The sequence below is a fragment of the Barbatula barbatula genome, assembly GCF_947034865.1.
Source record: "Barbatula barbatula genome assembly, chromosome: 4".
In the NCBI taxonomy this organism is placed as follows: domain Eukaryota; kingdom Metazoa; phylum Chordata; class Actinopteri; order Cypriniformes; family Nemacheilidae; genus Barbatula; species Barbatula barbatula.
In genome coordinates this window covers 4,524,257-4,547,079 of record NC_136768.1, presented here as the reverse complement: position 1 = coordinate 4,547,079, position 22,823 = coordinate 4,524,257, and the positions used below count along the sequence as shown (strand labels likewise).

The 22,823-nt window shown below is 40.1% G+C and overlaps 1 protein-coding gene across 4 annotated transcripts; it reads right to left on the bottom strand.

The window, feature by feature from the left end:
• net1 (neuroepithelial cell transforming 1) lies at positions 1 to 22,823 on the bottom strand. 4 transcript variants are annotated; one of them, XM_079454606.1, is made up of 14 exons: positions 22,545 to 22,823; positions 20,508 to 20,633; positions 20,354 to 20,406; positions 17,669 to 17,718; positions 17,323 to 17,389; positions 11,035 to 11,097; positions 3,636 to 3,911; positions 3,092 to 3,154; positions 2,827 to 2,923; positions 2,669 to 2,745; positions 2,327 to 2,584; positions 2,069 to 2,239; positions 1,675 to 1,861; positions 1 to 1,585 (listed from the first exon to the last, which is right to left on the bottom strand). In XM_079454606.1, exons 4-14 carry the CDS (start codon positions 17,710 to 17,712, stop codon positions 1,146 to 1,148), a joined length of 1,743 nt encoding a protein of 580 aa, XP_079310732.1. In that variant the 5' UTR covers positions 17,713 to 17,718; positions 20,354 to 20,406; positions 20,508 to 20,633; positions 22,545 to 22,823; the 3' UTR covers positions 1 to 1,145. The 4 variants fall into 4 exon arrangements, with proteins under 4 accessions (XP_079310732.1, XP_079310731.1, XP_079310730.1 ...); XM_079454605.1 differs by lacking the exons at positions 20,354 to 20,406; positions 20,508 to 20,633 and having other exon boundaries at positions 2 to 1,585; positions 22,545 to 22,795; XM_079454604.1 differs by lacking the exons at positions 17,669 to 17,718; positions 20,354 to 20,406; positions 20,508 to 20,633 and having other exon boundaries at positions 2 to 1,585; positions 22,545 to 22,811.

Here is a 22,823-nt window from a genome sequence, read left to right as displayed (position 1 = left end):
TCAGATGCAAATCTTACACAGACCTTTATTTTTCAGTAATATTATATTACACCACATACATGCAAGCCAAGGCAGTCTTTCTTAAAAATATACATCCATCGATTTCAATTACAAACTTTTACAAACATCAAGTGGTCGTAACATTCTTTAACCTTCCACAGTTTCTTGGCACTAACATACTTTTCATCTTTCTTTTCAAAAACATTACCAAACCTTCCCACTTCTTGAAGACACTACAAACATACAAGTAGTGCCAGTCATCAAGTCTCTCTAGTCGTGTCCAATGCTACTCCAAAGTATCCTTCTAGTCTCACGTCAACATTTCTCAAAACCTTATTCAACATTCACCTACGAGACGGTCTTCTCCACATAAACGTTTCTGCTTTGACAAGCATGTACATGCACTGGGCCCTCATGATAATAGGCAGGACTCAACAGGTAAAGCTCCATGCAAGATGCTACATTTGAATATTCATCCATAACTTTTAGGGGGTCTGGAAAAATGGCTCAGATTTGATTTTCCGTCTGGACACTTAAAATCATTCGGCTACTGAATGTAGCGATTTTTCTTTGTTTTGATACAACGATCTGATTTTAAAGCTGATAAAACATCTGTTCAAATGGGAATGTACGAATAAAACCTGCTTTCCGGTGGAGTTATGAATCGTTGCTTGGGATATCATAATTTCTCAGTCGGCGTCTCTCCTTTCATTCATATTTTCTCTTAGCTAAAAGTTAACCACAGTGCTTTTGAATAAAACCAAAAAAAAGAGCTACAGTAAATATCTTATTGAGAAGTTTAAAAAAAGTAAAACTTTAATTACAAAAAATCAATATTAATAAAATAAAATATTACCAAACTAACAGTAAACAAGACTTAACGTGCGATCTTAAGCTTTCACACAAATAGTTGTGGTTGTGTGCGGGATGTCTTCCGTCTTCGATCCACACAGTCGCCTCACAAATACTGTCTTTCTGGTACTGGTTTGGCCCGCGTGGACCTGGGATGGTTTCAGGGTGGGATTTGGAAATAATAGCTGCCATTGTGGACAGTAACACACAAACACTGCTGTAGAAACACGTTCCATACACACACATAAATACAAGTCCTCCGCACGGGATACCTCAGTCCTCAAAGTCTTTATTTACACCATGGTCTCCTTCCTCTTGCCCAATGAGCAGAGTGAACGCTTGTCCTTTTTGGATTTGCGAGACAGGAAGGGGCCGGATGATGAGGATGACGACGAGGAGGATGAGAGGGTGGAGGTTGCAGAGGGCGTGGGGCTGGGCGGCTCCTCTGAGCTGGGGGAGGAAGGGGCGGAAGATGCGCTCTGTGGGCAATTCTCATCCGCCTCTTCCACGTGCATTACGGAGGAGAGGGTAGATGAACGGCGTTTGGTGCACGCATCTGCGCTGGGAGGACTGGACGGGGATTCGGTTTCGGGGAGCGCAGTGTCTTTGTAGGCCGACATGGCGGTGCGGAGGCAGTTGAGCCACTGCTGCTTGTGGAAAATGTCGTTGACCTGAAGCGTGTGGGATTGGCCCTGAGATGGGTCCTGGAAGCGAACCCGGAAGATGTTTTTGGCTAAAAAGAAGAGGAAAATTATGAGCATTTGACAAAAAGCAGATAGAAAAAAACATGTGCTAGCTCTCAACATGGAGATCTTCTCTTACCTTTATCTGCATTGCTAAATGCCCCTCTGAATGATCCACCCATGCGTACGTCTCCGTCTTGCAAGTCCTCTAATACGAGATCCTGAACTGGGATTGGCTGACGGTACACCTGGTAGCAATGGCGGTCGTTCCGCATCACAGGCCGCGTCAAGATGAGAACCTCCGTGAAGAGAAACACGTGCAACTTCTAAATGACAGAAAACAGATCTGGTTATTAATGTATTTGAAAGTTGATTTCAAAGATTTTTAACACGTTTCTTTTTTGCTCCGTGGTCATCTCAAAAACATTGTCTCTCAACCTTATTTGGAAGTTGTGTGTCTTTCTTTTGAAATCCCTGTATAAAGCTCAACCTAATCTGTCCCAGAGTGATTCAGGCTGACAAGACCAACTCACCGTGCCGCTTTTGTTGCGGAGTTCCCCGTGGCACAGCAGGCTTTTACACTGCTCGATGCGCGGGTCTCTCTGTCTGTCGTCCAGATATTCCAGTTTATCTATGTAGTATTGGCACTCCGACTCTCCTTTCTTCATGTTAATATCAGCCAGCACAGCTTGAATGATACTTATCTGGAAATTTGGAATAAAAACATTATTAACACCAAACAAATCGCCAAAATGTTCTCTTTTGGAAAGCCTAGAGGTGTCTGTACTTACCGCTTCCTCTAGGCTGGCCGTGTCTGGGTGATCAGGCGGTGTGTGTCTGAGAATCTCTTTGAGAAGAAGGGGGTATTTGACGAGTCGTGAGCGAGGGATGTCGAGGAAGCTCCACAGGTCTAGTTTCCTGCTGAAAGGCGATTCGAGGCAACGTTGCAAGAAGTCTTGAACCCTCGGGTCCTGTTTCTTCTGGTCAAGGAGCGCTTTGGCGGCCAACTGTTTACTACAATATGCTCTGTAAGCATTTAACCTCGGCAGCTTTGGAGGAACAAGAGAGAGAGTCTTAACACTCCTGCAACACTCAACAGGTATTGTTTCATTTCAAAGAATAAGAGTACTCACCCAGTCCACTACAATTTTGCCAATCTGCCTCACGGTACCGTCCGGGCTTGTGGCATTGGCCAACTGAGCGAGAAGATCTGAATGGGTAGATTTTGAGTTAGCACTGCTGGTGTTCATATATAACAAGCGAGTAAACTAAATGCTTGTGCGATATTCACCTTCGTGAAGAGGAATATAAGCATCCAAGTCTCCGAAGATGGCTGTCAACTCCTCCTCAGACATGATTGAGAGTTTCAACATCGGATCATGGTACGCCTGTACACAAATGAAAACATGAGTAAACTAGATACAGCCTCTAATATTTCACAGAGAAGGACATTTTGGCTATAAATGAAGAGAGCAAGCAAATGCATCCGTACAGCCAAGAACTTTTTCAGTCTGTTTGCTTTAAATGTACAAACCAAAAATGTAAAACAGACAAACCTTTCGAGCTAACTTGAGGTCTTCAATCAGGTCCTGTTCTCCACGAGACAGCTCAAAAATGGTCTGGAGAGAATGAAAATATAAAAGGGTTTACTGTTATGCTCATGTTTTAGCTTAACTATCAACATTAACTGGTCTAGACAAGAGTAAGCTTGTTTTCCTGCACGATTTCTCTCTTTGGTGGGAAATGTTTCAGGGGTCACACTATACTGTGAAGTCTTATTACAAATGCTTGTTGTGAATGAGAGGCGAAGGTATATGCCTCAAACTGTTGAATGTGTGTTAGCACTTCACGTCTGGTTCCCTCTGCTCTATTTTGTCACGTGCCATGATCGCACGCCAAATAAACATAGCCAATTCAAGAGAGGTAGAGCGAGAGAATAAAAACAGAACGAGAGGAAGTGCGCTTTCCAAGCCTCTTGCCTCTGGGTTTAATAAGTCACACAAGCCTCATTCGGTAGTGTCTGGCGGGGGGAATGAGACTGGATTTAATAGTCTGGTTTTTCTGGTCCTGTCTGGATTTTGCAGCTCCAGCTTTACTCACCTCCTGTCTCTTTATCTCCTTTGTGGAGAAGGTTCCTTTCTGGTGGACATCCAGGGTCTCGGACCAGAGCGTGCTGTTGCGACGTTTTGGCGGTGTTGGGGCTGCCGCCTTGCTGCAGGGTTTCTGCTGGGGCACGCCCGGAGACCGTCCGTCGCCCCGGAACGAGGCCTGGAGGGTCTGGCCGAAGCGTCGGACGGCCCCATTCTTCACGGGAGAGATGAGATTTGCCAGCGAGGTCACTCGGCCCAGCGGCCGCACGCGCTTTGTACAGGGTTCCTACAAGACACGAGGAAATAAACGTTAAAATGTAACTGCCGCACATACCCCCTAGTGACCACACAAAATTCCATAGTGATATATTAACAGCGTTACTCCAAACACAGAAAGTTTACAATTCAAAACAGTCCACTCATGTTGCCATCTCACACATATGTCTCTGAACGGGTGTGAAAGGCTCAACCGGGGGTCAGGTTGAATTGAGTCAGCAGCTGTTGTGCCCATCACCGTATAGTGAACCCATCAATACAAAACTCACACATACACACGGACAGAGATCCTTTCTGACCCTGGACCAAGGGTTCAAGAGGCATGACTGGAATGTAGGCAACTCCTCTGTCAGCTGTCTCACACACACACTCAGCCTAATACACTAACTATAGCCAACAGACCAGACCCTCTCATCAAACCGGTTGTACTCATTTAGCCCAGATACATTTACTCGCTCGAGTTGTATGTGTTTATGTGGGTTACAGGGACCACCGTGTTGACCTGAGCCTTGTAAACTCTCTGCTTCTCCCTCCTTTCCTCCATTAATTAAGAGTTGTTTATGGCTTCGTGTTGGGGCAGGCCTCGTAGCCCTCGCGTGAGAGCGACAAGCACACCTGAACCCCCTGTAGAAGGGGGGAAGGCCTTTCAAGGCCCATATCCATAATTACTGGGCCTCCAGCCAACCTCAACAAACCTAGTTCTGAAAAAAATCTAAGCAAAACAGACTGAACCGAGACATTGATCTTAGACTAGAGGAACTTCTCCAGAGCACAATGTGACCTTTGTCGTCCAAAGTGCTTGCGTCTTTCCAACGGCTGGAACAAAAACGCTATGTTCTTGCGCTTTTTAAAATGCACATTTCAATTCATTTTCCAGCTGTTGAGCATACAAAAAGAGATGTGTTGTTCTCATCTTGGCCGAATGCAAGCGGGGAACCATTTTACCGGTGCAGACAGCTGTTTAGCAGATCTGCGACTTTAGTTTGAGCAGAAGTTACTGTGGTCCAACTGGACGTGGCCACCCGGTCTGCTAGACCGCTTGCTCTTCCTCCATCATGGAAGTAAACATGAAGACCACATCTGAACCTTCTCCACGGTGGCCCAAAACTAGAAGATGTGGTGAGAATGACCGCAGAGGAAGTAGCCTGATTTAAGTGCCAATCCGTGCATCTCTTCTTACAAATTCGATGATGATCACAAGAATACAACGTATACAAACAGATTACAAATACGTGTGTAATCTATTAGGTTCTTTCTGCTCTTAGGAAAACCCTGTAATAACAACCCACTCTTTTTATCTTTGTAAATGACAGATTATAAAGTGGAAAGAGCAACATGTAGGCAGACAGATAAACTGATAGTATGGCTATTTCTGGTTGTGTGGATTGCCCTGGGACCCCTGAGGAGAGTAGCATTGGTAGATTTTAACGGGGTAAGCCTCCCCCACAGGAACTACTGCTGTGTAACAATATGTGTGCGTTTACTTAGATATACTTTAAAGACAAAGAACTTAATCTGATAAACCTGACTTTAGGAAAGTCCTTATAAATCAAGTTAGCGTTTTTAAAATTCTAATAATGCTTAAGTATTTAATGCTTCAAATGCAAATATTTTTCTGATGGGGTAGTGTTGGGGTTTTAGTTAGAATCAGTCTGTAGACCCCTTTAGGATAATAAACCATGGTTTTATTCCAGTTAAAGAGTAGTAACCATAATTAGAATTATGAATCGATTCATATTTGCAGTCATCATTTTCCTTCATAAATCTAACTATGGCTACTGTAGTATAAAACAATGCTTTATTGTCAAAGGAACTCTGAAGTTGGTTTCTAGGCTTTAAATACAATAACTCTACGACTTGCACTTATTCCTGTTCTTCAAACCAAACAATACGTCATAAACCCCCTAAAATGTATTGAGCGGAAGCAGACCATTATTCTGACTAAACAAATGTCCATCAGCTTAGCTTAACCTAACCAGAGTTCCTCCGGATTCATTCAAAAAGTGCAACTTCTGCTTTTCCCTTCCCCACAACTTAACCAATTTGTCTGCCCACTTCCGAATCAACCGCAAAGAGGAATAGCATCCTGCGGTACAGAAGTAAAATCTTTCTGAAGCTTTCGTCTGGGGCCAAACAGCACACCTGGGCTGCGTGCAGGCTTTTAAACCGCTGGAATGCTCTTCATCTATGCGTGCTCTAGCACTTTAAAACAGCTTGGGGGGGACGCTGAAAGACTTCGTATACCTCCAAATCTCCTGCTTGCGATTGTGCAGTCAAACAGGTTTTAAGCTTCCTGTCTGGGTGCATTAACTAGCCAAAACAAGCATCGGAATTTGAAAACCCTTGAAAGGTGAACGGTTAAACCGTAGTCTAGTAACAGGGTGACTACTTCAAATGAGAAGACCTTTGCACTCTTCGATTTGCCTAGCGCTCTTACACTTACTCATGTCTCACCTCCACCCACACCTGTGGTTCTTTTCCTTTAAACGGCACATGAGATAAAAACAGGGCAAGGTTCTGACTTTGCTGATAAAGACCAAACTCAAACATGCTTTAATCACACAAAACAGAGGGGGGAGAATCTTGAGTATATCTGCTTTTCGGGCCTCACCTCTAGTTCTTTGTAAGCCTGGTTCTGGTAGTCTATCTTCTGTAAAGTCCGTTTGATAGGTACCACACAAGGTTCATCGTAAGCCACCATTTCTTTCAGTAAAATCCACTGGTCGGTTTCTGCTATTTCCAAGAGTCGGCAATAATCCACAAATGATTCTTAAATAAAACTGCGCTGTAACATAAGGGGTATACGAAAAATCCCCATTTAAAGTCTTCTTACTGTCCGCATGAGCGGAGCTTTCTAACTTCTGAACGCACACTGTCGGTGTGTGCTTTAACAATCTCTTACTTTGTTCTAGGGATGTGAGAGGCAGGGAGTATTCATATAGAGTTTTGAAGGGGGCGGAGTCAGACTGTAAATGCACCAATGACACGAGGCAGGGGGAGGGGACGGGGAAAACTCAGGACAGACAAAGTATCTTACAAAGCACAATGTACTAGGTGTTACCGAATCTAAAACAAGACTATATGAGTTGGTTCTCCATAACAGTCTTTGCTTTAGTGTTCCTTAACTATTTATATACATTTAAAGTATGTAAACAAATTATTTACAAAAATACAGAAGTAATGACGTACAGAACTATCATTATTATTATTGCTGTTGTTAATAATTTTATTATTATTATAAAGTACAACAACTAAATAATAATGACCACTAGTAAATATTCAGCTTCGATCATTAAAAACTATCTAAGGGCTAGACAACGTTAAATTAAAACATTTAAAATGTTGACAATGCAACTTAGAAATATTAGTTAAATTATTTAATCCAAACTTGTGTTGAATTGTGTAAAAAATTTAAGGCAACCAGGTCACTTATTTTTTTCTTTTAAGTTGAACCAACCATTTTTACAGTATTGTATTGTATTGTAATGTAATCCTAATGAAACTAATGCTGAACCTCATGTCCATGATAAAAGCAAACAAACTCTCTCAGCTTCATCACTTTGCATTCAAACTGAGTCTACTTAGTGAAAGCAAGTCTGTTGCTATTTGCGATGTGGATTGGTGTGTGTGTGTGTGTTTGACTTGCATGAAGGTTGTAAAGTGCAGGAATATTTGCTTTCAGATCTGCCTAATGAAGAACTGGGCCGTTATCACCCTGTGATCGGATGGGGGAAGGACGATCGATTACAATATCAATCAGAGCCGAGCGGGTCTCACACACACACACACACAGAGAGCACTGTGGATGTCTGTGTATTGGAAGTTTGGGGCTGGGAGGCGTCCTGATGAGTCACAGAAAAGTTTCACTGTTTTGAACCAGAAACTGACCCGGACCACGCCATAAACAAAAATTCTGCTTAACAAAAGTGCTGTTCTTACTGTACACAAAACCGCACTGCCGGTTCCTCTTTACGTTTGGGTGACCCGAAAAGACTCTTGGGGTGTGTTGCATACGGACCCAAAACATTTACTGCTTTCTTCCCACACTGTCAGCAATGGCACTGACTGGAGCCGCACAAGGAGTCGGTGTGTTTGAGAAAGATTTATTTTAAAAAGTGTGAAGGGGTCAGGATGCGTGTTAAGCAAATGGGGGGATGATGTGCGGGGTCTAAGCTCGCCCTCCTGTGTCAATATAGGAGTGTGAAACAGGACATGCATTAGTGTTCGGATCAGGATGCTTTGTGAATCTACCTACGTACGTATGTACGTTACCTACCTAACTACATTACCTGCCTAACCACGTTACGTGCCTACCAAAATCAAGTTCGGTACATGTAAAGGTGGGTCTCCAAATCATAACAGTGGCCTTCCTCCATTACTCATGCCGTGGGGAGATGCGTTCATACAGTTCCCGGCGTGTTTTCACAAGAGGTGTGTTGGCCATATTGTTGAGCGTGCGGCTCAGCCCCCTGCGGGCTAACACCTCGACACACATGACAGCTGGACATCTAGGTGTGAAGCACAAACACAGCACTCCTGCTTTAGAGCCAAACCACAGCACACTGCCGTGATTCACTTTATATGGGCCCTGTGTGGCTTGCCTGAACTCTATGGTTAGATATGATAAACCTCTGTTGAAAGCTCTGTGAGCGGAACTGTGCGGGTCGCAGTGCTGCCCTCTGGTGGATGATGCATTGATACTGCAGTCAATATGATTGTCCTGGTTTTTTTGTTGTTGGCAAATGTCTAATTTTTTAAATTACTTAAAGTGCACTCAAGCTATATATTTTATCTATACGCATTCAATGGCACTACACGAAACAAGACAGTGCAAAACTGGATCGGCTTTCCATCGATGTGGGTTCTTAATAAATCACCACTTTCAGTTTCTTATTTTTTAAGAGTATGTTGTAAAGACAAGAGAATTAAGACCGGATGAAGAAAATCTGTCAGGGCGCCAAAAGAGTTCATCAACTGTAACGTAGGTGCGGCTTCAAGACAAGCCTGTACGAGGTACGGGCTACACTGTAAGCTAGTGAGTGTGCATTACCACACTAAGACCAGATGTTTTTCATGAAATCTTCATCTGTAACATTGAACAAGCTGCTAGAGGGCTGCTGAAGAAGATAGTAAGAAATTTGCGAAAATTGATATAATATTTATATACTGTGTGCATATAATATTTTATATACTGTGTACATATATATATATATGCACACAGTATATATATACAGTGTATATATATGTGTATATAGGAGTCTGTTTACCTGAAATGCCAAAACAAGCATGCACTTCCAACCAATTTTCAACATGCATTGCAAATCTGTAGACACACAGACACATCATTCTAATTTTGAGTAATTTTCATGTCTTAAGTTAGCCAACGCACCCTCAACAGAGACTGTTGCCACTAAACAGAGCAGGTAACTATTAACACACCCCTCCAGTCCGACACACAATACAGTCAGGACCTTCCTACACACTTACGGGTTGTTTCCATTTTGCTTGTGCACACTTCATATTTCGCAATCGGTGTTTAGTCAGCATCACACTACGAAGAGTAAATTAGTCATTGGAGACTTTCAAGTTTGACCATTTAAGGCAAATATTATATCCTGTATATTTTATACTAAATATATTAGACATGCACGACCCTTCGGGGGAGTAAGGAGGGGGACAGAAGGGGTACCTGCAGGACAGGTGATGGTACTTAGCTCTTCCCTTCCCCCTGGCATGCATTCTCAGCTGGCCTGTGTGGAAGGGGGTTGGGGCTGATGTTTACTGCATGGTGTAGCGAAACAAGTTTTAACCCAGAATAGTCTGGGTCAAAATGCACAGGTGTCTGAAATGTTTAAAAGATGTGGATTGAGACTTCAGTTAGGATTAAATACAATTTAAGCGTCAAATCGACCTGTTAGACTGTTTGTTAAACATTATTGCAGCCTGTTTCCCAAATTGTACAAAACATAAACACAACAAAAAACATTCTAGCTAAACACAACTATAAATGGATAGTTCAACAAAAAATAAAAAAAGTTTAAAATAAATCGTCATCATGTTGTTAAAACCTGTATAACTTCTGGAAAACACCAAGCAAATTGTGTTCATGCAATGAAAGTCTTCAAAATATCTGGAAATGTATGAAAGAATTTTCATTTGTGGGTGAATTATGTCTAATGAATTAGGTAAAAGTTAAGCTTGATGTTTTAAAGCTTTTTGAAAGAGCTTAAATTGTATTCAATCCAAAATAATTGATTGTGTTATAATGTGAAGCTACACCATGCACAAAGTCTCACACCGTCTTAACTACTGAAACAACATTTCAAATCGATGCTAACAATACTTAAAATTGATTTATTGCCTCAAACAGAAATACCAAAAAACTTGACCTCAATGTTTTGTACAAATGCGTGGATGATAAAAACATTTGTTTGGTATCTTCATGAAAACATTCAAGTTGTCTCCGTTCCTTGTGGGCATGAAAGCTGTTGAATCAGAGCTGTGTAATCTCACAAGTGCAAAAACGATCAACACTTTTCTTGTGATGTGTTGTTCGACTTGGTAACAAAGATCTGGGTGTGTTCAGAGTGAACTTTCAATAAACTGTAATAATGTTGTTCGGTTGCCATGGACGTGAATCAATAATACGACTGTTTTCTGAGAAAGATACAAAAATAAGCGAAAGGGGAGTCGAGGTCAGCGCGGCGTCAATTTACACAACTTCTGTTGGTTTACATGTCAGCACACACGTCTCAATTAAACCTTTGTGAAATGAGGATAATTATTGACAGTAATCAGCAAACGTTTATGATTTCCAATGCGAGGGCCTTCAGGATTATCTGTGGAAAGTTTTTAAGATTAAATTCCACCGTCTTAAATTTGTAACGGTTGCCTTTGATTTTTGCCACAAACAAACGTGATTTTAATCAAGAATTCTTGTGCATGTTTTCTCGGGGAGGATTGTTTGGATTGAACTGACGTATGAAGCACGGGACATTTGTGTGTTGGCTTTTCTCGATGTTATAATGATACTTTAATGTTGTTTTGAGGAACGATGTGGACTAGCCGACTTTAGGGAGTCATATAATTTTTTTTATAAATCAGCAAACCCTGTCTTGTTTACTGTTTCTTACCTTAAAGTCGAAGCTGCATAGGCTGACTGCATCGACGTCATCTTTCTCTCTGCGTTTGCGTTTCTGTGAAACAGAAATAAAGTCCATAAACATCTACTGGGTAAAACACATCCTTGAGAAGAAACCAAACATTGCTTTTTTATTGACTCCTCTACACTTTTCCTTTGGTGTCTTAAAGTATGCAAAGTACAGAAAGGTTGGGGATACAATGGCTCTTAAGGCATTCCGGCCAGACTCAGGAAGGACATCATTATCCCCGAGGCCTTTTAGCACCTGTGTGAGTGAGTCGGGGGCTGGAGGAGCATCTGGCTAGTGAAAATTCTACCTGTGGAGTGGAGTGCAGGGTGTGAAGGGTTATAAACATATCTGCAGCTCCACGGTGGCCACGGAGAACCCTCAGGGTTTCTTTATTATTGCTGTGTTTCCGACTCCTTTTTCCATTTAGAAACTACTCCACAAAACGATTATTTTAGACCGTTATGGTGGTGCTTGAATTATAGCTTTATAAACCTCACAAGAAGACACCAGATCCTCCGTATAACCAAGTCCACATGGAATTCATTTAACGTCACCTTTTCTTTGAAATTATCACGAAACCATCCTTTTTTTGGTTTTTCAGAAGGAATCTGGAGTGGTACTTGCTTTGGTCACGAGGTCGACAGGGGTGGTTGTTATTCTAAGAGGCGTTTCGTCTCTGATATTCTGGGCCTTTCATATGACTCGAATCTCTCAATACAGTTGCCTACAGGACATCTCGATTGTCACAAGCCAAACAAATGGAGGTATCATACACATCCGTCAAAAATATATGGAACGAATTATATGGTAAAGTTTACTGCTGTTTGTTCAAATCCTTGAAGTGATAGTTCACCACAAAATAAAATTGTCATCATTTACTTGCACTCATGTCATTACAAACCTGCATGACTTCCTTCCGTAGAACACAAAAGAAGATATTTTGAAGAATTTGGTTAACTGGCACCCGTTCACTTGCATTAGTTTTGTGTCCATACAATAGAAGTGAATGGGTGTCAATGCTGTTTGCATTCCAACGTTCTTGAAAAATCTTCTTTTGTTTTCTGCGGAAGAAAGGTCATATAGGTGTGAAATGACAAGAGGGTGAGTAACTGATGACAGAATTAAAATTTTCGGGTGAACTATCACTTTAACCCTATCAAGCACCCTAAATCATCAAAAGAGCCCAAATATTTCACAAATGCAATGCAGCATTGAAGGTGTAAATCACTGTGACAGATAAGCATTGAAATGGTAGCAAACATACTTAAGGGCTGTACTATGAAAAAAATCTGTCAATAAATTGAATAGTTTTTCGCGTGTGGGATCCAGTTTGGCAGGTGCATTAGACAGAGCCGCTATTTGAGTTATGTGCGTTTGTCGTTGTATTCAATTGTGTGCGATTTTAATTCATGCCGCACCACTATTTATTGTCGTTTTGACAAAAAAAACTTTATTTCCGGCAGCATGGAGTTCATTAATCTAGAGAACTATGATCTACACAGAAACTCAAGCGTCCTGTATCACATATCGCTTTTTGCTCAATGGACTTGTAATTCGCTTTGGATAAAAGCGTCTGCTAAATGACCATGTAAATGTCCTTGTGACAACCCGTCAAAACAAAAGTCCATTAATTTCAACCAGATGAAAAAATATTTACACTATACACTATAGTGTACTTTTTACTACAGTAAGGTTCAAAACACTAAACTACAGCAAAATGATTGTGTACTATAATGTAGTAAAACTGTAGTATACTACAGTATTTTTATGGACAAATGTATATTTACTACTGTATAGTAAAACATTGAAAATACAGAACTCTGAACGAATTTGGGTCCTAATTTATCAATTTGTATGACGTTAATGTCCTTTTTCAGTTACCTGTCTATTTATGTGATGACCTGCATTTGTGATCTTTGATGATGATGATAACAGAGATATACTAAAACGTATTGGCCTGTCCTTCAAAACTTGAAACCTTTGTAGGACGTGTGCTATGTGCAAAAAAAGTGAACGTACAGTCCCGAATACTGGAAATAACACTATTCACTGTAATCTCATTTAAGGACATTAAAAGCACCTTTGTGTAAGATTATACTTTTTGCAAGTTTTTCTTAACATAAGCACACTCAACGTAACAGAACTAACATCTTTATAAGCTAATGTGTGCTTTACAGGGTAAAAACACACGTGAGGTTGACATGTGATCAAACCAAACACCTTGCAGCCAGCACTCGTCGGGTTTGATTGAAGTAATGAGTAGATTAAACTAAATGAACATCAGGCCCATTCTCAGCGGACAAGTCGGCAAACAAACGAAAACAATAAATGACGACCTATCATTTAGCAAATCTCCATTCAAGGACAATGGGTGGAATTAATCAAGACTCTGATTGGAGGGTTTTAGTTGACAGTCAAGACTTAGAGAAACTAGTGCATGCTTTCATCACCAGCAGGGTGGATTATTGTAATGGGCTCCTTACTGGCCTTCCCAAAAAGACCATAAGACAGATGCAGCTCATACAGAACGCTGCGGCAAGGATTCTGAGCAGAACCAGAAAATATGATCATATCACACCAGTCCTCAGGTCTTTACACTGGCTACCAGTTACATATAGGATAGATTTTAAAGTTTTACTACTGGTATATAAATCGTTCAATGGCCTAGGACCTCAATACATTGCAGATATGCTCATTGAATACAGACCCAAAAGAACACTCAGGTCATTAGGATCGCATCAGCTAGAAATACCAAGGGTTCTCTCTAAGCAAGGAGAGTCTGCATTTAGCTATTATGCGAGCCGCAGCTGGAACCAGCTTCCAGAAGAGATCAGATGTGCTCCTACAGTAGTCACATTCAAATCCAGACTCAAAACACATCTGTTTAACTTTGCATTTGATTAATGTGCCACTGTGCCTCTGACCGTCCGACTGTTTGCGCTGTACTTTATTTTATTGATTATCTAATCTAAACTATACTATATTTTATTTTATTTTATTTTATTAACTGGTTAATTTTTATTTTTCTTATTTCTTCTAAACTATGTTATTTTATTTTTTTATTCTTAACTGGTTACTTTTATTTTTCTTATTTCTTAACTGTTTTATCAAATGGATATTTTTAATTTCTTCTATGTAAAGCACTTTGAATTGCCATTGTGTATGAAATGTGCTATACAAATAAACTTGCCTTGCCTTGCCTTGCCTTGAGTAAATCACAGGTCACTCATAGTGTTCGGTTTTGAACGTTTCAATGGATAACAAAGATAAGCGACTGTCTTTGTGTTGTCTGAGAGGAAAGAAATCATTGTGGTTTGGTGAGTATTAAACCCATGTCTTGTATTTTTTAAGTTTTGAAGAATCTTCAAGCAGGTGAACTTTTAAGATCTATAGAGCATTCGGGTTTAGATACAGCACGGGCAAGTCAATGACAGAAGTTTTATTTTTAAGCGATAAAATAAGAGGGCCAAAACTTTACTCAAAAGATGGAAAACAGAATGAAGACATCATTTTATACGAGCAAAGCCAACAGATGGGGTGAAAAAAAGCACCAGACCAAAACACAAATGAAAGATTCAAAAGGAAGGAACGAAAACATGAACCAGGAGACGAGGGGGTCAAAGTGATCGACAGTCTGGGTATGTTTTGGCTTGTGAGAAGCAAACTGAACACTCTCCTGGAGGACAAACCATAAATGGATATTACTGCAAAGAACTTATGAACGTCCAAACAGCTGTTGGCACAAAAGAAAACAGGATTATCAGAAACAAGTTCAATCAAAGTCACGTTTTTGGGACACTCTGCATATTGCAAAAAAATATTTGGCTGAAGCCGGGTTCCTTGAACACCCCTTACTGTCTGTAACGCACTATTTATATGACATTTCCTTATAAATCACAAGAAAGTTGATTGTTGATTCGCATGCACGTTCATTTATGTTTATCCAAAGCCATCAGTATCTAAGTTCCCTGGGAATCAAAGTTCTTTACTCTGTTGTGTCTTTCCATATTTTTGCTGGCCTTTTAGAAACAGGCCGTCACAAAACTGTTCCGTTTGGGTCCTAATGGAAACCTTTTTCGGTTTCGGGTAAAGTGCAGTTCTTTCATCCTTTAATCCTTATTCTTTTAACATCTTTTATACTTCTTAAAGGAGCTGCCTTAAGACTTTCCTGTCACCTGCAGTCTGCATTTAACACTTAATCCAGACGGTGCGCATAAAAAAACCACGCCACAGTCTGAACACCAAACCTACTTTTGTAATTTTTATAATGACGCTTATTTGAGTTAACACAGTGTGTCATTCATATGTCATTTGAATTACTTAACAGAATAATTACGAGAAACCGAGACCGAACAGAAACCTCTGGAAATTATGCAACAGATAACTTCAGAATACACATGCTGGCTGAAAATAATGGAAACTAATGTCTGAGGATCTCAAATCATCCTCAAATGGCCCCGCAACCTTCTGCCAAACTTCAATCGCAGTGATCTGCATGTACGTGCATCTTCACATTCGGTCTGTCAACTTTCAATTTAAATACACAACTCTACGCTTTCATGTTGCAGAAGTTGGAACAGGACAAGAACAAGGAGGAATTCTCTTCACCCCTGAAGGGTTTTGAAGGTGAGATAATGGAGCACAGCCTGGAGGCCTAATGAGGTCCATGTGCCCACTGGATGAGCTAATGTGTGTGTATTCATAAAAAAAAGAGAAAACGTATCAAAGGAAGTCTTCTGGCACGGGATGAAGGGTCCCGACTTCTTTCCCGTCACTACATCCCCCCCATTTTCCTCCGACGAGAGATGGATTGAGTTTCGCTTGGCTTTCATAAACTGTGGAATGCTCCGGGCCTTTCTAATCGGCTTGCACTCTGTTTTCAATCACAATGTAGTTTGCAGTTACTGAAAATGGCGCTTAACTGATCCAGTGGGAACGAGCACTGTGCTGGGTTGAGCATGATGGAAATTTGGGTAAGGGAGAGAAGTCTGGGGATATTATTGGTGGCCATTTTCGGGTCTGGAGGCACGCGATGTCGTGAGAGCGTGTGTGAGTGGATTAGCTCTTGGACAGTGTGATGGTTGAGTGGAAAACAATATCTGCCAAAGTTTCTGTAAAGGGCAAGGTGAATTTACGCAGAGGAAAAAGTATGGAAGATTTTACAAAGATGACCTTATGGCTATAGCATTTAAGAGTTTTTGAGGCATGAAAATTAGTGAACCGTATTGGATCACAGATGGGATCTTCCCGTCATTTAAAAGGAGAAGGTCACCTGTTACATGTTGGTGAGGATTATTTTTCCAGTTTATTTTTGTTAAACATATAATGTCTACACAATGAATAACAAGAAAAGAAATCTGATGAATAAATCTTCTAAACAAAAAATTAACTTACAAAGTTAACTAAAAATGGGATAGCCAGCTATATGATGTCATGGGTTGATACTGTGAAAGTGAACACAATGATCCTGTCATGTCTAATTAGCTTCTAGCATATTCAATCTGTGACTTGACTAATATGCTAGTATAATGCCTCTCCTTTGCATTAAAATGAACTTTAAGACCAGAAAGCTAGTGAGCTGCCTTATACTATCCAGTATTTTAAGTTATTAAAAGGTATAGTTCTCTGACACAAATGGCCAAATGTACATTTCCCCATGTTCAACATTTAACTGCTTCCCAGACTGCGTTGCAACCAACCTACCAAAAACACATCGAAGCTAATAAGTAAACAAGAATGCTGGGTAAACATATTTCATTCTATTCTGAAGAGTATTGATAAAATACTTAAGTCTAAAAAATGCTTGGCAAGATACATCAAACTCTATTAGAATCTATTGCAAGTTGTGTCTCCTGTGGGTTGCTTTATTTAATATCGTTCACCCTAAACATTTTTTTTATTTGCACATCCTCACGTCATTACAAACCTGTATAACTTTCTTCTGCAGAACACAAAAGAAGATATTTTGAAGAACGTTGGTAACCGTTGGCCACAAAACCAAGGAGACATTTCTTCATAGATATATTTTCTGTTGTGTTCCAAAGAAAGCAAGCAATAAATGTTTTGAACCACATGAGCATAAACACAGAATGTTTTATTTTGGGGTGAACTATCCCTTTAAGGAACGCTAAATCAGCCAGCCCTAAATAAGTCACATAAAAGGTCCCTTGCCTCCTAAGATGCTGCACTAGGTTTCAGAACAGAGCTATAGTTTGTTTTTAGTTTTCACAAGAGAATATTGAGGTACATTTGATGTCATTGGTTACTCACCAAAGTGAAATCCCACTGGGGTCCAGGTGTCAAAAATGTGAAAGAACTTCCTCTTCTTAAAGACGGCCTACAGAGAGAAATAGACACGATAAGACACAAAAATGTTGTAGGCCATACCTCCTCAGTTAAAATACACTCAAGACAAAGCATTTAGCATTCAAAACGACCAGATGCATCAAACCAAACTCGTACACGATTGTGCAATAAAGAATACACACAGTGCAGCCAAATCTCCATTGGTATGCCTTTGCCCCCACAATGCCAGTGTGCCGAACCACTAGAAATCACCACAAACATAGACCCTCAGTCACCATGTACATTTTTACCATATACATCCTATACATACCACACGCCAAGCCTGGCGTAGCTCTGTCTCCTGTGATGCTGCATCTCTGCCTGCAGAGTCAATCCAGAGAGAGAGAAAAGAGGAAGAGAGCGTCACTCTGCCTTGATCTCTCTAACTCGCACAAAGACACTTGTTTCTGGCCTGTCCTTCACCCATGTGCCACCTCTCCACTTTGTCCATCATCACATCCTCTTCAACAGTGTCACATACTTATAAATGTACTGCCCCTCTTTGTTAGCGGGGCCCTTATTTGGGGACTGGTGACACCTGTCTGCGAGGTCATGTTTGTAAAAACACCCTGCTTCCTTTTTCAGAAGATCTGCTTCTTTTTTATAGCCTTGCTAATGGGGCGGCCCTATCAAATCTTATCTGAAAAAACTTTGGAAAACATCACATTTGAGATTTACTGATAAATGATTGCATCATCATGGATTACACTCAGTTGGGTGGCCAAAAAGAATGGATTTGTGGTACTAATGCTGGGTTTTTGATTTTGGATGATAGTTCGCCCATAAATTATTTTGTCATCATTTATTGACCCTCACATCATCCAAAACCTGTACATGACTCTTCTACGGAACACAAAAGATATTTCGAGATGTGGTTTTGTGTCCATACAATGGAAAGTCAATGGGGGCCAGCTTTGATAAAATATTATCTTCTGTATTCTGCAGAGGACAGAAAGTCATAAAGGGTGGAAATGACATGAGCATGAAAATTCAGAATATTCATTTTGGGGTGAACTATCCCTGGCAGTAACCAATTATTTCTAAAAAGTTATTTCACAGTCTACGATGCAATCAAATTTGATCTTTTAACTACTTACAGATTATATCTAGGTACACTCTGTGTTCCTAGACATTCTTGGAAGGCCGGTGAAACTGGGACAAAGCTACTTCTCCGGTTGCTTCCAGCTCTAGGGGCCTGGCACACCCTTCAAAAGGTGTAGAGCGCATATGTGTATTCAAGCTTAGTTTTCTGTATGATGGAGTTTCTGTAAGCATCTTCACAGACACTCCTCCCTCTTCCGCTCTCTCTCTCTATTAAGGTTATGTTCATATCATTCATTAATCTAGAACGATTACAGGTGATGCAATCAGTGTTATGTGTGTGTGATCTAAGACTGTGTGTCTGAAGTAAATACAAAGGATGTGTTAAAGTAGCAAGTGAGAGCATTTTCACAGGAATACTATTTCAAATGCGAGTCATAGACTTGCCGTACAATTTAATATTGTATCCAAACACACTGATGTATTGCACAGGTCTATATGTTTCTAAAGAACAATGTAAGATATGAGAAGATGTGACCACAATCTGAAGGTAAACCCGGGGTGTGACATCATCTGATAGAGCGGTAAGCGTTCGTGAGGGAGATTCTATATCGGTGTCTACTTAAAAACTAAAAAAACTACTATGGGTGGTCTCAACAGCTAAAGACATCAGTGGTCTAAAAATGTAGGTCAAACAATGCTGCCAATGCCGTGATGAAATGACCTCCCAAGCACCAATGCCCCCTTGACTTTAGTAAAAGTAGATGGCATATTTAAATTATATAAATAAAAACAAGCCTGTCTGCTCACTAAATCCTCAAAGTCTCTAGTGGTGGGACAGAAGTTCATACTTTGGGGTGTGTAGTACAGTATTGCGACATATAATGAGAACATACATACTGCCTCAGAGCTATCTGAAAATGAAATGCAAACTAGGACACCTCGTTTTCACCTCTGAATATTCAGTTTGACTCTAAATAGGCAAATTCAATATTTTTTGATTTGCATTTTCTATTAACGTTTAAAAAGTACATACTAAACATAGGCTCTATTACTTTTCATGTCAGAATAAATAACTAGGGCTCACACAATGAACAAAATGTTTGGAAAACTGTATCGCAGGACATTTCATAATAAACGCCATTACAGGTGAAAATGTTCGGCTGAATGCAACATCCAATAAATCTATTGTCTTTAAGTATTAATAATGATCTTAGTGGTAATTACATTAAGGCCTCATAACCAAGATCCAGTAAGTATATTGTGAGAAAATGTCTTACAGGAAGGTCTTTTTCTGAGTCTGTGTTGTATAATAAGATTGTGTTTTTCACACTGCCACGAAGACTGGAATGTCGAGGTGTTCAGAATGACAAAAATGGACCACAGCTATGTATGTAGGACACATTGTACATGCACACACCCTATGATAGTTTGTTACATCAGCCCACAAACACACCAGTCCCATTTCTCACACACAAAAGACTAGACTAAAAATTAGACCTGCCCTGTATTAATAACTCCAGCACAACATTACGTCATCATATTAACCACTATTTACACTCAAAAGTGATCACGGGATCCAGTGTCAATACGAGTGTGGGAATAGTGCTTGTACATACCGTTTGTCTACTTGTGCGGTGACATCACTGTGTTTTTTTTCTTGCTTGGGGTAAGAATTTACATAAACAAAATTACACTTCCTGTGTACCGTTTTCTCACTTTACGTTTTGGCTATCTGCCGGTGAGATGTTCTGCGTGATGCACGACAGGAAAGCTTGTTTTCCATGTGAGAACCTGGCTGACGTTAAGGTGGTAAAACACTAGAGGGGATTCACACAAGCTACCGCGGTTCTGTTTCACAGCTCTTTACGTAGCGAACAAAGAAGTGGCCTAGGAGAAATGATACGTCACTTACTCATTCAGATCAGTACATAAGGGCTTCAAACGCTCTCTTTGTTATGGGTCCCCCTGTCAAAAATGACACATCATAAATAACAAACTTGTTAAAGGCCACGCACAGGCTCTCAAAAGGGTAATCTGAAGATAATCTGAAATTGGATAACGGTTACCTTAATCACCTATGACACCCCACTATGACTGCAGTTTACGCATTTGCGCTCTTATCTCAACTTTCTCTGGTTTACGTCTTTTCAGTTCTTATGAACTAAATCCCATGGGGATCATTGAAGTACAAGCTAGATGAAAACAAGACATTAAGAGTTACATTTTTCCATGACATAACAACATGCATGACAAATCATAGTCAAACTGCATGAAAAGTTATGAACTATTGGTCATTATATATTCATTCATCGTCACTTTTAAGCATCAATTTTATACAGATTGTTTAAAACGTTTTTTTCACTACAATCTAGGAACCCGAATTTTGGCTGGGATGCTATTTTTAAACTCGATGGTGGCCTCTTTATACTTGGGACACTAAGCAGCCACTTACAACTGCATTGGGATTTTCACCAGATGCTTCGCCGCTCACTTTTTGCTTAGAAAATAAAAAATCTGTTTCCACGTTATCAGTTTAAACTTAGTTTTCTTGTGAACATGGGGGACAATGGGATCACATACAACCCTGCTGATCCAAAAAAGGCAACCAAAGCCACGAGACAACAAAATAGCCCCTTCGCCAAAATAAACTCTTGTTGTTATTTGACCCTTTGATAAAATCATGTTTTGATTCTATCCATCTGCCTGGCTTCTTTCAGATATAGCATGGATATATTAGGCAAAATCTATTTAAACAGATTATCAGATGTCCTCAATACCTTTACAGAGCCGTGTTTCTCCCAAGTAAAACAACGAATAAATAAGCTAAAACTAACAACTATAATTCAAGATATCCATTTATTTTATTAATATGCATCTTATTAGTAATGCCAAGATCTAGCACACTATATTAGGAAAAACTCTTGCACGTAATACTTGCAAAATTGTGTCTTTATGATAATTGGTTCTATTGTGCTATAATCTGATATGATCTAAAGATAAACACCTTCTTTAACACAGCATGTATTGAAGAGAAGTCATTGAATTAGGTCATAAATGCCTTGGGACAGACAGGTCACACCATGCGTGCCTAATCCTGGAGATAAAAGCTTTGACAAATTTGGACCAGGTCAAGATTTTAGAGTGAAGAAACTAGGATTAGGTGAAATTTGACAAATGGGTCACAGGTGTGTTAAAGGGATAGATCATCCAAAATTTTCATCATTTTCTCACGTGTAATTTCATACCTGTATAAATTACTTTGTTCCGATGAACACAAAGATATTTGGAAGAACGTCAGTAATTTTCAGTAAACAGACATCATTGACTACCATAGTGGGAAGAATTTAAAGGTGGTTAAAGGTGCCCGAGAACTCCTTGTTTTCCTAAATTCTTCAAAATATCTCATGATGTGTTAAACAGAACAACAAAATACAATATTTTATTCACTACTATGTGTTAAACAGAACAACAAAATACAATATTTTATTCTCTACTATGTGTTAAACAGAACAACAAAATACAATATTTTATTCTCTACTATGGTAGTGGATGATGTCCCAGAACTGACAATTGCTAACATTCTTCCGAATATCTTTCTCCGTGTTCATTGGAGCAAAGACATTTATGCAGGTTTAAAACAACCTGAGGATGAGTAAATGATGTCAGATTGTGTCATTTTTGGATGAACTATCCCTTTAAAGTAGAAGGCACTATAAAACGTCTTGGTGCCTCATGCTGTTCTTTATCAATACTACAGCCCCACCATGTGGTGGAGGTAAAGCATTGCTTGTGCTCCCCTGCTGTCGTGCTTTCGTTTGCGTCGAGATATTGCGAAAGTATGCGTTGAATTTAACACTTTTAAACGCATTTAACGAGTTCCTTAACGAAACCGTTCGTCGAACATCATTCCTGAATTAAACTCATTAATGAATTTTAAAAACACCACACATACAAGCATCTTACTAACGTTTTCTGCCTGACCAGACATATGTGCGGTTTAGTTCTGCACCACGGTTGCACAAAGTCTAGAAAGTGATAGAAGCGGCGTAGATAAACGCGAAGAACAACAATAACAATGTTTATTATGACATCTTCTTCCTCACCGTTTGAATGTGCGCTCGGGGGACGCGTCCACATCCGCCACCGACTTTCTCTTGTTCCTCCGCGGTCGCTCTTTCGTCGGCTCTGCGGTCGTCATTTGAGCTCCGTCTGTTTCCTCCATTGAACAAAAAGCGGACCTGAAATTAGCGGTTACGAAATGTATAGACCAGGAGGTTTAAAACGTATTATTTTGGAAAAATAAATGGAAAGAGAGACGTCGGAGTTCAAACGTATAGTACGGGGTTTGAATATGGCGGAAGTCTGGAATCACGACCAATCAG

Coding starts and splice junctions, on each gene's coding strand:
- net1 (XM_079454604.1), bottom strand. CDS start 22,663: ATGGAGGAAACAGACGGAGCTCAAATGACGACCGCAGAGCCGACGAAA. Junction 2,924..3,091: donor ACCTCAAGTTAGCTCGAAAG/GTTTGTCTGTTT, acceptor ATTTGTGTACAG/GCGTACCATGATCCGATGTT. Junction 2,240..2,326: donor CGGCCAGCCTAGAGGAAGCG/GTAAGTACAGAC, acceptor CCAAATTTCCAG/ATAAGTATCATTCAAGCTGT.